Genomic DNA, 18544 nt, shown 5'->3' with positions numbered 1-18544 from the left:
AGGCATTTTCATTGACTTGAGGTAATTTTAACATTTTCAAGTCTCACTTTTTTTTTTTTTTGCCATGGATAATCCACAGTGTAGGTGATCCAGTTAAATAGTGTGCACTACACAAATGTCTTGTGTATATACATTTACACAGGCATCATGTTTCCTGTCAGCAAAGGAGGAGTGGCCCTGATCTAACTCAGCAATGCTTCATAGAAGCACTATGCTTCTGTGCATCGTGACCCTAGAAGAAGTGATGGAGTCACGTGGACAGGCTCGAGGAAGGGGTTCTGGGGAAAGTGATGATGTGAAGGAGCAGGAAACCCACAAGAGCCACCTCAAAACAACCAAAATCTTTACAAGGAGGAAGTGTTGTGTTCGCCCTCTTGGCCTTGTGAAAATGTGTATTTAGCCATAGTGACGTGAACACTGTTGATCTAGCTAAAATACCGTAAGATGCCAGCAGTGGTGTAAGAATGCTGGATCCTCATTGTTGTGAGAGGTGGAAATCACACAGTGCAGTAGTTAAAAATAAGGCTCTGGAGTCTGACTACCGAAGTTGAAATACTTAATAGTTCTGTAACCCCCAGCAAATTAATTAACCTCTCTGGGCTTCAGTCTTGTGTAGGCATGGTGGCTCACACCTGAAATCTCATCTACTCAGGAGGTGGAGATAGGAAAGATCACTGTTTGAGGCCAGCCTGGGACAAAAAGTTAGTGAGACCCCTATCTGAACTAACAAACTGGACATGGTGTTGCATGCCTGTAATCCCACTATGCAGGAGGCATAGGTAGGAGGATTGTGGTCCAAGGCCGGCCCTGGGGCCAAAAGCATGAGACCCCATCTGAAAAATAACTAAAAGCAAAAAAAACAAGGGTAAGGGTGTGGCTCAAATGTAGCACATCTGTGTGTGTGTGTGGAGGGAGGTGTGGGGAAGACCTGGGCTCAGTTTCTTCCTTAGTAAAATGGATACAATAGCAGATATGCTTCTTTACTGGTTTATTGTGAAAAGTATACAGCATTCTTAGAATTGTGCACATTAATGTTAGCAATGGTGATGACTTATAATTTATAGGTGATGTCTAAAGTTGATAAATGCAGACATTACAAGACATTGCTCCATTACAGGGAATCTGGAGAAAGTCCGAGGAAAGCACTGAGTTAAGGGATTGGCCTTGAAGGGTGTGATGCACAATGGGAACAGCTGTGCATTGAACACTTCTGGTACCATAGTTTGGCGTCTTTACACGATTGCTTTAATAAGTGAAAAGGAGATCTCTGTCAAAGTCTCATAGTGATTAAGAAGTGGACGCATCACATGTGAGACCCTGGGAAATGTCCTGAATGCTACCTGAGGAGTAGCCAACTGCCTGGGTGAATGGAACAAAAGGTGGATTTCTGTGTTAATGCAGTGTTGAAGAAAACCACCTGTGTGTTAGTTAATGGTTTCAGGGTGCTCACGGGACCCCTCCACTCTGCAGTCAGTGTTTGTTTTTCTGTCCACATTCTGTGGTCTTTGCAAGGCTCCACATACAGCCACACTTGAGTGGGAGGGAGAGAGAGTGGGAAGTGGGCTCCCCTTTGGAGTGCAGGACTTACGTCTTAAACCTGGAGTCCTGCAGGAGATGCGTCCTTCCCCGCTTTGCTCATTGCTTCATCCTTGTGTCACTTGGTTCTGATGCTGGACTCTCTGTGGTACATGTTAGTTCATTGTCCATTGGAACTCTTTAGGGTGGCGTCTGGCCCCTTGGATATGTTCTTTGTTTTGTTTTCTGGGCATGAAGGCTGGGGTGGCTCTCTTCAAGCTGACCTGGTACAAAACATAGCTGCTCTTGAAATAAGAACCTTGTTGGAATACATGATTCAGTTCATCCACACAGAGTTTTTAGGTTCTTAAAATCCTAACCATTATATAGATGGATGCTATTTTATCTGATCAGTAAACATAAGCATACGCAAACAGAATAAAAAAGATACTCTTAGATCATGCTTAATACTAACAAATCAGAGGAACTTTGCCTGTAGTAAAAGACTTGTGGAAGTTATACAGGTAATGATCATCACAAAAGGTGCTTTTTTTTTTGTTTTTATTTACACTGCTGAACTGGAACCTGGGGCCTTGCACCTGCTAAACAAGCAGTCTACCACTGAGCTACATGCACAGCCTTACTGTAAGAGGTTTTAAAATGTTTGTGTTAGTAAAAGCCGCATATTAACTGACTTTTCATTAAAGGAAAGCAAGGTGCTGAGGACTGTCCCTCTGCTAGCAGCCTGCCTCCCCCAGGACAAGTGCAAAGTGAAGATCGGGCGCCGCTTCAGCGAAGAAAGGTAAGCCAGTTAACTGCAGGCAGAAAGAGGCCTTTGCCATGCAGGCTGGAGTCTCCTCACTGCAGTCATGCTGCAGCTGTTACTGCAGTGAGTGTGTGTGTGTGTGGGTACCTTCCTGGAGGAGGAGAGCAGCAAAATGGGGCCAGGGAGTCAGTGAAGAGTCAGTGAGTGTAGGACCTGGGACTTGTGCTGTAGGAGCTAGTTAGTGTATCTGATTAGACTAGGGACTAAGAGGGGACTTTACTGGGAATTCAGAAAGTGTAGTAAGACTTTCATTTTCCCTTCAACATAATAAAGATTTATTTGCAAAATTCTTTTAGAGACACTGAACTTTCAACTGTTTGCCGGAAGCCTGGTACATTAATATTGTATCCTGGGGCCGAAGCCACAAACTTGGAAGACTTTCTATTGGACTCTCCTGTTTATCCCTCCACCCTCATCCTCATTGATGGTACGTGGAGCCAGGCCAAGGACATTTTCTACAAGAACTCTTTGTTCCGGCTTCCCAAACAGGTAAATGAATGCTTTTGAAGAGAGAAAGGACAAAGTGTGATGCTGTATATTATTTATGCTTTCACGAAGGACTGTCAGTATAATGTGTTCACACTGAGTATGTGTGCACAGGTGTGTCTATGTCATGTGTGTTTGGGTGCATTTATATGTATCTATGTATACAAAACTTCCACTCCTGTCACCACGCCTCACTACAGGTCATGTAGTCATTAACTCAGAGAAGTCTCAGGGTTAATTACTTCTATGTGTATTGTGTTTTTTGTTACACAGTTTTATATGTAAATACTCACTTAGTTACTAAATTAACCTGGTTCTTATTACAAATGGCTAATATTTTCAAAGGTACTTTTTTGGTATTTGTGATTATAATCCTATGGTTTGTCCTTCAATTTTGTTTTGGTTTTGGTGGTTGTCCTTCAATTTTCTGGTATAATTAGTCATGATAATATTTGTACTAAAAGTCTTGTATCTTGCAATGAACTTGCCTGACTGTCAGAACATTTTGATACATAGCTGAAGTTATGTTTTATTTAATGGCACTGCATGTATTTCTCTTACTTTAATTATCGGGTCTGGGGACTAAGGTAAGGTTAACTTCACAAGAGGAATTGAGGAGATTTCAATATTTTTCTATGATGTGAAATGGTTTAAATAATTCTGGAATTAATTGCTCCTTAAAATTAGATGAAACTCATTGGTGAGACTATGTGGCCCTGGTGAGGTTAGCATTGGTATCCCTTAAATCCTTTCAAAGTCTTACACGATGTTAGTCAAGCTTTCTACTTACGTCTGGTCCATTTTTAATAACTCTTATGTTTCTCTTCAAAATAATTGTACCTATTTATGGGATCATGTGATGTTCTGATGCATGTGTCCATTGTGTAATGACCAAGTCAGGGTAGTTAGCATGTCTCTCCCCTCAGGGATTTGTCATTTCTATGTAGCAAGGACATATCAACTCTCTTCTAGCTATTATAGTGAAATACACACTACAATACTGCTGATGCGTGTCACCCAGTCTGCAGTAGAACAGCGTCGGTTCCTCCTACCTTGCTGTAACTGTGTACATTGACCTGTCTCTCCCTCCTTCCCTGGCCGTCCTTGTCCCAGTCTCTGCAGAGACTGTCCTATGCTGTTTCCATGAGACACCTTTTTTAGATTCCGCTGTGAGTTGTCATCATATTGCACTGTCTTTCCGTGTCTGGCTTATTTCACATGCTATGATTTCCTCCAGGTTCATTCATGTTACCACAAATGGCAGGATTTCACCCTTTTTTTTCTGGTTGAATCACATTCAATCTCTCTCTTTCTCTCTCTCTCTTTCTACACACACACACACACACACACACACACACACACACACACACGCATTCCACATTTTCTTTTTCCATTTGCTGTTGATAGACACTTAGATTGTGTCTACACCTTGGCTCTTGTGAGTAGTGCTGCAGTCAACATAGGAGTGTGGATGTTTCTCTGTTACACTGCTTTCCTTTCCTTTGGCTGTAAACTGCTAGTAGGATCACAGGTTCACTTGGTAGCTCCAGTGATAGTCTTGAGGGACCTTCATGCTGTTTTCTTTCTTTTTGTTTTGGTGGCACTGGAATTTGAACTCAGCCTGCTCGCAAGGCAGGCACTTTACCACTTCAGCCACTCAGCTAGTCCTTCCAAGCTGTTTTCTGCACTGCTTGATTCCCACGTGTTGTGCGGGTTCCCTTTCTCCACATGCATGCCGGTGTTCTTGTTGTCTGTCTTTTTGATAATAGCCATTCTCATTGGGGTGAGGTTGTACCTAAGCATTTTCCTAATGCTTAGTGATGGCTATTTGTATTTCTTCTTCTGAGAAATGTCTGTTAGAGTCTGTTGTCTGTATTTAAATTGAATTAGTTTCTTTTTTTTTGTGGTGCTGGGGCTTGAACTCAGGGCCTTCACCTTGAGCCACTCCACCAGCGCCGCCCCCCCCCCACCAACCCGCCTTTTTTGTGATGGATATTTTCAAGATAGGGACTCACAAACTATTTGCCCGCACTGGCTTTGAACTGTGATCTTCTGATCTCTGCCTCCCAAGTTGCTAGAATTACAGGCGTGAGGCATCGGTGCCCAGCTGAATTAGTTTCTTTGGTATGGAGTTGAATTCTTTGTATATTCTGAGTATTACCCCCTTGTCAGATAGCTTGCAAATATTTTTTTCCATTCTTTACGTTGTCTGTTCACCCTGTTTATTGTTTCCTTTGATGTGCTAAAGAAGCTTTTTTAGTTTGATGTACAAACATTTTGTCTTTTTCTTTTTCAGTACTGTGGATTGAACTCAGGGCTTTGTGTGTGTTAGACAGGAGCTCCATCCACTTGAGCCACACCCCAGCCCTTATTTGTCTGCTTTTGCTTTTGTCATCTATACTTTTGAGGTCTTACTCATGAAATTTTTTTCCCAGACAAATGTTGTGAAGCAGTCCTTCTATGTTTTCATCTAATAGTTTTACAGTTTTGGGTCTTACAGTTAAGTCTTCAGTGCATTCTGAGTTGATTTTTGTATATGGTGAGAGATAGAAGACCATTTTCATTTTTCTATATGCAACATCAGATTTTCCTAGTACTGTTTATGGTTTGTACTTAGAGTACTTCTGTGGACTGAATCATGTCCCTCCCTACCACATTCCTGTGTTGTAGCCCAGACTTCCTGTGTGATGGTATTTGGGGATGGGGCATTTGGGCAGAAGTTAGGTCATGACAGTGGAGACCTCATGATGAGATCGGTGTCCTTAGAAGGAGACATGAGACATCACCTCTTTGCGTCCTTCCCCTCTCTCCGGTTCTGTCTGCCATGAGAGGCCACAGCAAGAAGACTTCCAGGAAGAGCGCTCTTCCAGAAGCCAGCCCTGCTGGCACTTGGTTGTGTAAGCCACCCGAGCAAAGACAAGTACTGAGCATCTTCTTAGAAGATGAGCAGGGAAGGCTGCAGTATTCCTCTTGGTGTAACTTTCAGTGTACCCATTTGGGAGTTGTACTCTTCTGTCTGTTGGCATAGAGATGATTTGTCATTTGATTTCTTTATATCTTTGGATTGTCACTGAGTTCTTAATTCTCAACTGTTATAATATTTTGCCTGCTTTTGTTTTTATTCAATTTGTTGAATTGTGATAAAGGAATGCCAGCTGTAGTGTTTTGAGTCTGTGTGTGTGTGACTTTTTGTGGCTAAATATGTGGTAGATTTTAGTCCATGTTCCAGTAGTATAAAAGTGAACAGTCCTTATTCAGGAATGTCTGCATTTGCATTGTTATTTTTTAAGTTTGTTGACTGTAGTTTTCTTTATGCATTTATTTTTGGTGTATTGGGGCTGTATGATACTTTAAAAGTGTACGAAAAGCTTCTGTCCTTACATATTTTTAACGGCATTGTCCTCTATTGCCTCATAGTCTTTATGTGCTTTAGTGAGGAAAACAGTGAAACCCTGACTTCTGAGGCTTTCATTTCAAGTACTTTCTCTTTTTCATTCCCTTTGACCCAAATGTCACAGGTTTTAGATGAGCCTCCCATGCGTCAGTGCATGAAGCAGGTCCATGTGGTAGCTGATGCATTGAGTTCTTCAGCAGGCCAGTCCTAATTCCAAGTGCTTCACATGAATTCATTCACAAGTGTCATTAATAAGATAGCAGATAAGAAAACAGAGGCCAGAAAATAACTTACTGTACATCACATAACTGTTTTAATAGCGTAATGCAATATGAACTCATTGAGTTTAGAGCCAGAGCTTATGGTCTTAGCTACAATGGTGCACTCCTTCTAAAGGGAAAACTCCCAGATAAAATTTTATGTTTGTGTTATATTTAGATATCACATAATACAGAGAGAAAGTGTAACAACTGTTACATCTGTAAAACTTTTAGCCCATGTACTTGAATGTTTTTCATGGATATATCTTGTATACACTTCTTTTTCATGATTCTCAGAGATGAAACACTTACTCACTTCCAAAAGATCAAAATCTTCTTTTAAAAATGCATTTCACTAAAATAGTTTTCCTTCTTTAAGTTGAGCAGCAGAATTAAAGCATTTTCCCAGTCCCCCATGCCTTACGTTTCTGTCAGCTTTTCCTTTTGTAGTTTTTGCAAACTAGAAGCTAGTATAAATCGGTATTTATTTAATCTTGAGATAAGCAGTGGTTCACAACCACAGGACAAGGCGAAAATACCCAAAGGAAACAGCAGGTGGATTTGACCCTGTGGTGGAAATTACCAGCACAAACTAAAGAGCAAAGGCCAAGGTTTTCTGGAGGACTGTGAACCAGCTTAGACCTGCTAGAGGTGAGCAGGTAAAAGTAAAGATCTCAATAAAAATGGGCCAGAAATAGGAAAAAATGAAAATCATCATTAACCCTGGAAGTCATGCAGTGAGACACCAAGTTGTAGACTTAGGTTAAAATAACTTCAAACTTACAGAAAAGTTTCATGAATAATGCAAAGCACCCAAGCCCCTCTCTTCCCCAGGCTTCTCAATGTTAACCTCGTGCCCTGTTTGCATGCTGTCTTCCTCCTCCGTGTCTGTCTCTGACTCTTCCTCCTCTCATGTGTGTGCATAGTTATGTTTTTCTTAACCATCTGAGAGTAAGCAATACATATCCAGATTTTATTCTTTGAAATAGAAATTATGCTAGTTCTAGACCAGCAGGATTATCTTTTCCTAAATATTTTTAGGAAATTAAAAATAGTCAGTAAAGACCCAGTTCAGTTTATGAAAGCTCATTCATATTTCTTGGTATCGATTGATCTTAATATACTGAAATATAGATCAGCTTAGAAATAATATTATGTATGACTTTTTAGTCTCATATCCAGTCCAGTACATACATACACATATACATATATATACATGCATGCACATGCATATATACGTATACACACATGCATATATACATACATATATACATGTACATATATATATTTTTTAGTCAAGTGCTGCTTAATAACTTTTTATTCAAGGACAGATTGCATATACAGTGGTACCCATAGGTTACATCATAGTGATGTCATAACTGCTTTAGTTTGCGTATGTGTACTCTATGGTGTTTGCATTTTGTCATGCAGTAAAGTAGCCTAATGATGCAATTCTTAGATAAACCTTGTCCTTAGGAGTGCATGTATCTACATATAAACAGACTGATAGGTAAATTGGGTTGAAAAAGGTGTTGATGTTTTAAAGAAATGTAGACTTGTTTTTAGACAATTGTAAAATTATGTTGGTAATTGTGGTGACTTTATAGTGAGTTGTGAACTACCTCATGTGACATCAAAGCATTAGTTCATTTGTTACATGTTTTCACTTCTTGCACAATTGCCCACACATACAGGATGATTTTTTAGTGTATCACAGAATTCAGTTAATTCGTAACATTTTTTCCCAGCTTTTTTGGATGAAAATAAGTTTATTATATAATGGACTTTGTTTGGGCCTGCTTTAATAGGGATACAAATAACTTAAACTACCCTGTTTCCTTCATGAATAATTGAAAGAAATTTAACCCAAACAAAAAAGGATTAGAATAGAATCATGTGTCCGAGAGGCTGGGTGTGGGTAGCATTGTCTCTGGCTTCTCTGGCTCTGGTCCCCACATGGCTCTGTCTGTGAGGTTGCTTCCGTTCGTGGTGTCTGGCTTTTTGCTATTCCCAGTGGATTTCTTCCATGTTACTGGAAGTTGTCTGTAAGAAGCAGTAGAGTAATTCTGGGTCTATTTATCCTAGTAGAAAGGTGACTTCTCCTTCCCAGAGTAGAATCCTGAATGGCCCTGTAGTTGGGAATTGGGTAGAATTGCCATTATTAACGGCAGGACTGTGTGAACTAGGAGGTCCCTCAGCGCACATGGCCATGTTCTCAGAAGGGTGATCTACAGGTCTGGCGGTACTGTAGTCTACTACACATACCTGTGTAAATTTCTTTGTAAATGTATGTGCTTGCTTATACATTTCTTGGTTCATTTGCGGTTAGTGTTCTCTATAATTTATTTGGTAATTCTCTTACAGTCTTGCTTACAAAGTAAGAAGTAAAAATGTAGTAAGAAAATTAAATCAGTTTTAGTCTGTTTTTTTTTTTTTCCTGTAGCACTCATGGCCAGGGCCTCATGCTTGATAGGCAAATGTTCTACTACTTGAACCACATCGCCCCCGTGCAATTTTTGTTTAGTTTCCCCAACTCTATAAGAACTTGTAAATTAGGTAGGTTTTATTTCTTTTCCTTTTTCTTTTTTTCTTCTTGTGGTACTAGGTTTGAACCCAGGGCTGCACACTGGTTAGGCAGGTGCTCTTCCACTTGAGCCATACCCCCAGTGCTTTTGGCTTTTTGTTTTTGAGTTGGGTCTCTCTAATTATGCTGGACTGGCAATCTTTCTGTCTCCTCTTCCTGAGTAGCTGGGATTACAAGTGTGTATCAACATGCCTGGCTAATTAGCTTTTATTTCTAAATGTGATTTGTTGTATTTCCTTACCACACCCTTAATATACATAAATTCACCACTTTTTTGTGTATGTGTAGATTTGTTTTAGCTGTCACTCATAATTTAGTTGATCCATTAAATTTCTGTAATAGAAAAATTCCTTCCAATTTCATGAGAGACAAAAGCCAGAATTAAAGTCCAGAGTGTTTCTTTCTTTATTAAAAAAATAGTTACTTTTTTCCTAAAAGCAAGTAACCACATATGAACCTCATACTTACATAGTGGAAGACTGAGTGTTACAAACCACTAACTTGGCCCCGTTTATCTGGAGTTCTAATGTATCAACACTTGGTGGTGAGTCTCCCCTCAGAGGAACTTCTCATGTGAGGAGTAAGTCCACGTTAAGTGTGGATGTGTTTGTGGAGGCTCCATGGAGCTTTTGCCTCGCCTTGCTTTCTACCTTCAAGACATCCACTGAAGCTTAGCTGCTCCCTCCCTAAGCCAATGGTGTTGGGAGCATTCACCCACTGGCTGAGCAGCTTCCATGAATGCTGCCTTGCCTCCACATAGAGTGTCACAGAGAAGCTCATGTTACACTTCTGATTCACTGCCAGATTCATCAGCCTTTTTATTTTATCTACAACTTAAACATTTCTGTCATTAGCATTGAGAATTAACTGACTTTCAGAAGAAGCTTTTCCAATGATTCTTCAGCAGAGTTACTAATGGGAAGGGCTCTGCAAGAGCAGGAACAACACGGCTTCATTGAGAGGTGGGTCCAAATAGTCTGTTGCACTTACTGTTTGTCCAGTGACTTATGCACTATGCGTTCCAATAAGTGTGCTTTTCGTCAGGGAGATACCGTTTCATCATGAAACTTTGGGACTTTGGAGCTCAGACACACAGCTGAGTGTTAAATCTGTATTGTCATTTACTTTTTGACCTCGGCATATCATTGATCATTTGTTGACAGCATACATCCACAACTCCATCTTTCTGGCTCACATGCTAGACCACGAAGCTGACTCTGAGCCACAGGTACTATTTACATTTAGAGCTGGAGTTAACTTGAAGACATTTGCTTCTGTTTGGTGTTTGATTCTAGGGGATAGAATACTATCAAACAGGCCTTGAAGTCATTTGTGATCCTCCTGCCTTAGCCTCTGCAGTGCTAGGATAACAGGGTACACCACCAGCCCTGGTCTTTCTTGTTTAAAGGCCAATAGCCGGATGGGATTAGAGCCTTGCCTTGTCAACTCTTTTAACTTTTATTACCTCTGCACAACTCCAATCTCCAGGTGCAGCATTCTGGAAGTAATGATTTCAATGATGAATGTTTTTTGGGAGGGGCTTTAACTCAGTTTATAGCAAGATCTGACTTTGCTGCTTTTTTTCTCTCAGTACTGGGGTTTGAACTCAGGGCTTTCACGCTTGCTAGGCAGGGCTTCTATTGCTTGAGCCACACCACCAGCTGTTTTTGCTCTGGTCATTTTGGAGATAGGCTCTTGCTTTTTTGCCCAGGCCGGCCTGGACTGTGATCCTTCTATTTTAGGCTTCCAGCTTTTGCAGGGATAACAGTTGCCCACCTCTGTGCCCAGTTTTTTCTATTGAAATGAGGTCTCACGAATGTTTGTTGCTGGCTGAGCCTGGAACTGCAATCCTGATCTCAGTGGGAGATCTCAGCCTCCCAGGTAGCTTGGGATTACAGGTGCTTGCTATTGTGCTCAGCCATTGGTTGAGATGGGATCTGGAGAACTCTTTTCCTGGACTGGGCTGGAACCTTGATCCTTCTCATCTCAGCCTCCCAAGTAGGTAGGATGACAGGCATGAGCCCCTGGTGCCCAGCCAGTCTGTTTCTTTATGGCCACTGGCATCTGTTTTGCTTGATGTCTTCTGCATCCAAAATTTTGATATTTTCCCAATTTTTAGCATTTTATTTTATGTATATTTTGATAGTAACCCACTTGTAATATATTAGCTGGTCTCTTCTTGTTGATATTTCAATTCATATTTTCCTATCGGATTGTAGGTTCCATGGGAGCAGGACTGTCCTTATTTTTGTGAAGTGCTTAGTACTGTGAGGCGCTCAGTAAATATGTATTTGCAGCTCTGGGCGTTGAACTTGGGGTGCCTAGCATGCTAGGCAAGTGTTCCATCACCAAGCTACATACCCTCAAGAAATGGGTAGTAGTTCATTTGTGGAGATATAACAGAATGCCAGATACCTACTGATTGATAACGAACAGAAATTTATTGACTTACAAATTTTGGAGACTGGGAAGTCCAGCATCAAAGTGCCAGCAAGTTTGACAATTTTGAATCCAAGATGGTACCTTGAACACTTTGTCTTCACAGGTAGAAGGTGGGAAGGCAAAGAGAGGAAGAGAGAGAAACCACTCCACTCCCTCAAGACCTTTTTCTACCAAAGGCTTTAATCTTCAGGAGAGTTCTGCCTACTGAGCTCCCATGAGGTCCCCTTTCCCAGCACTGTTACATGGGGATTAAGTTCCTAACACACGAATCCTGTGGGACAGATTCAGATGACAGCAAGGTGAAACCACCAAGGATGCAAAACTGTCATGAACCTTTTTATCTAATAATAAGGTATACCTAATGGCAGTAGGGCAGGCAGAGTTAATAAGCATAAAAATAAAGAAAACTATACTTAATAATGCACTTAATTTATTTTATTTAATTTCCTATACATGTTTGATTTTACTTACGTTTTTAAATACTCTTTTGCTTTTTTCCTTCTTACAAAACAAGAAGAAAATCTGTGCTACCAGCCTAATTAGCAGTTTATGTTGGTTGTCTTACTGTGTTTTCATTAAGTTTATAGTCATTAAATTACTATTATTTTACATTGTGTAGCTTTCTTTGAAGGATTACAACAATTATGTTTTGTTTTATAATTATTATTATGGTTATTTAAATTATGCTTAAATCAATTGATTATTCACTACTTTGTTAGTTACTTTTTAACAAAATACCTGACATGAGCGACGTAAGGGAGAAAGGATTTTTTAATTTTTATTTTTATTGCCACCCCATATCTTCCCATTTACAGTATAGACTAGGCATGGCTCTTGGGCTGAGGTGTATATGGGGTGGGTTTTCTTTCCCTTCTCTTTCTGTACAGTCATTGTAAGAATACAGCCTGTGGTGAGCACCAAGAGGTTGGAAGGATTTATTTTGGCTTACTCCTTCAGGGACTTTAGTCCCTGGTCAGCTGGCTCCATTAGTTTGGGCCTGATGTGAGGTTGAACCTCAAGGCGGCTTGAGTGTGTAAATAGAAGGCTGTTCATCTCAAGGCAGACCGGAAACTGAGAGAGAGAGAAAGACAGAGAGGGGGCTAGGACAAGATTCAGCCTGCAAGGTTACACCCCCAAGTAGCCTACTTCTTCCAGCTTGGCCAAAGGAAACAGAATGGGGGGAGGAAGGGAGAGAGAGGATGGGGAGGGAGAGAGAGAGAGAGAGAGAAAGAAAGGGAGGGAGGGAGAGAGAGAGGGAGGGAGGGAGGGAGACCCAAGACAGAATACAGCTTCTGAGAATCCACTCCCAGTGGCCTACTTCCTTCAGCTTGCCTCCTAAAGTTTCTACCACCTCCCCAAATATTGCTACTAGCTGGGGGACCACGCATTTAATATAGGAGCCTGTGGGGACATTTACATTCAAACTATAAGAACTGGTAGTACTTTTTTGTGTGGTTTCTCATTTTTTATGACTTTTTAATGGTTATTTTTTTCTTATCTAGGTAGACTGAATTTTTAACAAAAAGTTAAGGAATATATACAAATTCAGCATACTTATGAATATTTGGGGATGTGGCTCAGTGGTTAAGTTTTTGCCTAGCATGCACAAGTCTCTGGGTTTGATCCCCAGTACCAAAAAAGAAAAAAAAAAAGCCAATTTAAGGGCTGGTGGAGTGGCTCAAGTGGTAGAGCATGTGCTGAGGAAGCATAAGGCCCTGAGTTCAAACACAGTACTGCCAAAAAAAAAAAAAAAGAAAAAAGAATATCTGCTCCTGTGACAAGTGAAATACAACTTGGCTTTGTATGGAACTCTTAGTTAATGAGCTTTCACTTTGGAAAGAGTTCTAAGGAATGGAAGGAGGTAGGAGATTGATTGTAAGGAGTTGGCTCATGTGGTTGGAGACTTGGTAAATTCAAAACCTGCAGATTATGCCAGCAGGTGGAGACACAGATGGCAGTTCAAGTTCAAAGTCAACCTGTTGGCAGAAGTCCTTCTTACTCAGGGAGGTCAGTTTTGTTTTTTAAGGCCTTTGACTAATTGAATGGGGATAACCACGTTGTGCAGGATAATCTGCTTGACTCAGAGTCTAGTGATGTAATTGTTAGGAGCATCTAAAGACACCTTCACAGGAACATCAAGGATAATCTTTAACTGAAGGTCTGGGTACAATGGCCCAGCCAAGTGACTTAAAAAATTACTTCTGCCCAGATGTCCCTTTTCTGTCTGCACTTGCTTAGGAATCTTGTCATCAAGATGTGTCCTGATAGCTTTTCTTTTGATTTGCAGATTATGTTTTTCTTTTCTGATTTTCCCCTGTATTGCTGGGCATTTTATTTATGTACATGTTGAATCTGTGTTTTTTACAATATTTGTTACAGTCTTCCTAATCACATTAAAAATTTAATTGTGATAAAAGACACATGAAATTTGGTATCTGAGTTATTTTTGACTTTGAAATTTTTTTATTATATTTGAAAACTGTCATATTTTTACCCTCAAAGCAGTTGATTTTAAGGTATTTTTGTGGTTTTGCAAGTTCTCAGGCATTTTTTCACCTAGACATAAATGCCTTCAGTTGTAGTGAAGGCCATTACTCTGAAAGGATTTTCTGCAAAGAACATTGTCATGTAGAGAACACTTTTAGGAACATAGCACTAATATCATGTGAAAATAACAAAATGTGCATCAAACATAAGTCTTACCGAATTTTTATTGCAGTACATAAAATTTTCTGTCTTCACCACTTTGAAGTGTGTAGTTCAACAGTGTATGTGTGTCTGCATTTCTGTATAGCACATTTCCAGGACTTTGTCATTCTGCATACCTAAAGCATGATACCCATTAAGCAGCTGCTCCCTGTTCCTCATTCCCTCTACTCCTGGACACCACCATTATGCTTTTGCCTTTGTGGATATATCTACTTTACCTGTTATTGGTGGAACTGTATTTGACTTTTTGTAACTGTCTCATTTCACTTAGCATAAGGTCTTTAAGATTCAGTCATGGTGAGTCATGTGACAGCATTTTCTGCTTAAGGTTTTGTAATGTTCCTTTTATGTTTGTACCTCATTTTCTTTATGCATTTCTGTCCATGGACACTTTTCCTGTATTCATTGTAGGTCTAACCACATCTATTATTAATCTGCTCCATTCATTGGAGCTCCAGCTACATCCTTCTAATGAGATAAGGCACCAGTGAATTCAATATAGTAAGCTGAAGAAAACAGGCAAAATGAAACAGAAGTACTGTCAGAGTATTTTGAATAAATGAGTGAGTGAATTTCTAAAGGGGCCAGCAGGGGCTTGGTATGGAGAAAACTTGTCAGGCAGAGACCTCTTGGAGGAGGTGACACTATTCCAGGTCCTGAAAAATGAGTTAGTAGCTAGGAAAAACTGGGATGCATTCTGGGAGAGCAAAACTGTGGTGGAAGGCTGTGAAGTGGGAAAAATTGACTGAAAACCAGAGTGGCCAGAGTGTGGTGACAAGGGACAAATGCATCAGCACAGACTCTTGGGGAGAGGTGTGAGCTGGGGCAGGGCTTGCAGCTCTGGTGAGGAGTCTGGGTACACCCTCCCTCCAGCCCCACTTCTTCGAAGCACCACACTGATTTGCTTTGGACAGAAATCATCTTCATTTTCAGTTCAGGACAGTAGACCCTTGTGTCTGTGGGTGTATGGTTTCAAGGAGCACACTGTGGAAAACACATCACATTGCTGAGGATGCATGCAGTCCAGGTAAAATTACTCACATTTACCTATGCTGCAGGTATAGTAGGTCTGAGCATCTGTAGCTTGAAACCATGTGGAGTGGCTGTGTCACTGTCACAAAAATGACTGTGTGCACATGAGTACTGCTTACCAAAAACTAGTTCTTATTTCATGCTCTTTATCTTGAATACTATGAATACTTGGTTAATTTTTCTCATGACACCACCCAACTTCTGTAGACATGTCATCTTTCAGCAAATCTCAGATTTTCACTTTATCACTTAAATCAAGCACATTTATTTTTGCATTGCTTTCAGGGCACCACTTGCTTTTTGGGAGGCATATTTTCACAAAATTAAGGACAGGGAAACTCAGAAGATCACACAATGATTTAAACACAACTGTGTAGTGTGCACAGGAATTTAAATTTTTTGTTTTTGAAATTTCTTTTTTTGGTTTCCTATTAAGGAAGTTATTTATTTATATGTATCTATATATTTATTTATTTTTATTCATTTATTCATATATGCATACATTGTTTGGACCATTTCTCCCCCCTACCCCCCACCCCCTCCCACCCCCCCTCGCTTCCAGGCAGAACCTGTTCTACCACTTATCTCTAATTTTGTTGAAGAGAAAGTACAAGCAATCATAAGAAAGACAAAGCTTTTTTGCTAGTTGAGATAAGGATAGCTATACAGAGAGATTCCTAGCATTGCTTCCATGTACGCATGTGTTATATCCGAAGTTGCTTCATCTCTAACTGACCTTTTCTCTAGTTCCTGATCCCCTTCTCATATTGACCTCTGTCCTATTAAGGTTTCTGTATTGGTTCTTCTGCAGTAGGGGTATCAAATACCATCATGTTTTGGGTTTCTTACCTATCCCCATACCTCCTGTATGTGTTCTCCCCTTATCATGTGACCCAAGTTCAGCCACATTGCTGTGTTTGTCCTAGATCTAAAGTCCTCATATGAGGGAGAACATATGATTTTTGGCCTTCTGAGCCTGGCTAACCTCGCTTAGAATGATGTTCTCCAGTTCCATCCATTTACCAGAGAATGGTAACATTTCATTCTTCTTCATGGCTGCATAAAATTCCATTGTGTATATATACCACATTTTCTTGATCCATTTGTCAGTAGTGGGGCATCTTGGCTGTTTCCATAACTTGGCGATTGTGAATAGCGCTGCAATAAACATGGGTGTGCAGGTGCCTCTGGAGTAACCTGTGTCGCATTCCTTTGGATATATCCCCAAGAGTGGTATTGCTGGATCATATGGCAGATCTAGGTTTAGTTTTTTTAAGAAGCCTCCATATTGTTTTCCAGAGTGGTTGCACTACATTGCATTCCCTCCAGCAGTGTACAGGGTTCCTTTTTCCCCACATCCTCATCAACACCTGTTGTTAGTGATGTTTTTAATGATGGCTATTCTAATGGGTGAGGAGGAATCTTAGTGTGGTTTTGATTTGCGTTTTCTTTATGCTAGAGATAGCATTTTTTCATGTGTTTTTTGGCCATTTGGATTTCTTCTTTTGAGAAAGTTCTGTTTAGTTCAGTTGCCCATTAATTTTGTTCAATAATTTTGGGAGGGTTTAGTTTTTTTAGCTCCCTGTATATTCTGGTTATCAGTCCTTTGTCTGATGTATAGCTGGCAAATATTTTTTCCCAGTCTGTGGGTGGTCTCTTCAGTTTAGAAACCATTTCTTTTGTTGTGCAGAAGCTTTTTAGTTTTATGAAGTCCCATTTGTCCATCCTTTCTCTTAGTTGCTGAGCTGCTGGGGTCCTATTGAGGAAGTCCTTGCATGTACCTGTTATTTCCAGAGTGTTTCCTGCTCTTTCCTGTACCAGCTTCAGAGTTTCGGGTCTGATATTAAGGTCCTTAATCCATTTTGAGTTGATACTAGTACAAGGTGATAAACATGGATCTAGTTTCAGTTTATGGAGATGGATAACCACTTTTCCCAACATTTGTTGAAGAGGCTGTCTTTTCTCCGTCGTATATTTTTAGCACCTTTGTCAAAAATAAGGTGGGCATAGTTGTGTGGATTCATATCCGGGTCCTCTGTTCTGTTCCACTGGTCTTCATTTCTGTTTTTGTGCCAGTACCATGCTGTTTTTATTGTTATTGCTTTGTAATATGCTTTGAAGTCAGGCATTGTGATACCTCCAGCATTGTTCTTTTGACTGAGTATTGCCTTGGCTATTCATGGCCTCTTGTGTTTCCAAATAAATTTAATGGTAGATTTTTCAATCTCTTTGATGAATGTCATTGGGATTTTGATGGGAATTGCATTAAACATGTGGATTGCTTTTGGGAGTATAGACATTTTTACTATGTTGATTCTACTAATCCATGAGCATGGGAGATCTCTCCACTTTCTGTAGTCTTCCTCAACCTCTTTCTTTAGAAGTGTATAGTTTTCCTTGTAGAGGTCGTTCACATTCTTTGTTAGGTTTACACCTAGGTATTTGATTTTTTTTTGAGGCTATTGTAAATGGAATTGTTTTCATATATTCTTTTTAAGTTTGTTTATTATTAGTGTATAGAAATGCTAGTGATTTTTCTATGTTGATTTTATATCCTGCTACCTTGCTATAGCTATTGATGGTGTCTAGAAGCTTCTGAGTAGAGTTTTTTGGTCTTTAAGGTATAGGATCACGTCATCTGCAAATAGGGATATTTTGATAGTTTCTTTACCTATTTGTATTCCTTTTATTCCTTCTTCTTGCCTAATTGCTCTGGCTAGGAATTCCAGTACTGTGTTGAATAGGAGTGGAGATAGTGGGCATCCTTGTCTAGTTCTTGATTTTAGAGGGATTGGTTTCAGTTTTTCACCATTAAGTATGATATTGGCTGTAGGTTTGTTGTATACAGCTTTTATAATGTTGAGGTACTTTCCTTCTATTCCTAGTTTTCTTAGAGCTTTTATCATGAAATGGTGTTGGATCTTATTAAAGGCTTTTTCTGCATCTATTGAGATGATCAAGTGGTTTTTGTCTTTGCTTCTGTTAATGTGGTTTATTACGTTTATTGATTTTTGTATGTTGAACCACCTCTGCATTCCTGGGATGAAGCCTACTTGGTCGTGGTGAATAATCTTTTTGATGTGTTATTGAATTTGGTTTGCCATTATTTTGTTGAGGATTTTTGCATCAATGTTCATTAAGGAGATTGGCCTATAGTTCTCCTTTTAGGAGGTGTCTTTGCCTGGTTTTGGGATAAGTGTAATACTAGCTTCATAAAATGTGTTAGGCAGTTTTTCTTCCCTTTCTATTTCATGGAACAGTTTAAGGAGGGTTGGTATCAGTTCTTCTTTAAAGGT

General features: G+C 39.9%; 1 protein-coding gene and 1 non-coding gene across 4 annotated transcripts in view; one reads left to right on the top strand and one right to left on the bottom strand.

Moving 5' to 3' along the window:
- The window catches only part of Dtwd2 (DTW domain containing 2), an 88943-nt gene that overhangs the window by 25853 nt on the left and 44546 nt on the right, over positions 1 to 18544 (top strand). For all 3 annotated transcript variants that reach the window (XM_074057009.1, XM_074057011.1, XM_074057010.1), the window contains exons 3-4: positions 2223 to 2317; positions 2638 to 2830. In XM_074057009.1, coding sequence (XP_073913110.1) covers positions 2223 to 2317; positions 2638 to 2830 — 288 coding nt within the window. The remainder of the gene's footprint in view (positions 1 to 2222; positions 2318 to 2637; positions 2831 to 18544) is intronic.
- LOC141418366 (small nucleolar RNA SNORA51) lies at positions 12303 to 12434 on the bottom strand. Its single transcript, XR_012443021.1, has one exon. It is a non-coding gene; the product is annotated as a small nucleolar RNA SNORA51 (small nucleolar RNA).

The sequence above is a fragment of the Castor canadensis genome, chromosome 16 (assembly GCF_047511655.1).
Source record: "Castor canadensis chromosome 16, mCasCan1.hap1v2, whole genome shotgun sequence".
Classification (NCBI taxonomy): Eukaryota; Metazoa; Chordata; class Mammalia; order Rodentia; family Castoridae; genus Castor; species Castor canadensis.
Note: the sequence above shows the minus strand (reverse complement) of the source record. Positions and strands in the feature narration are given on the sequence as shown.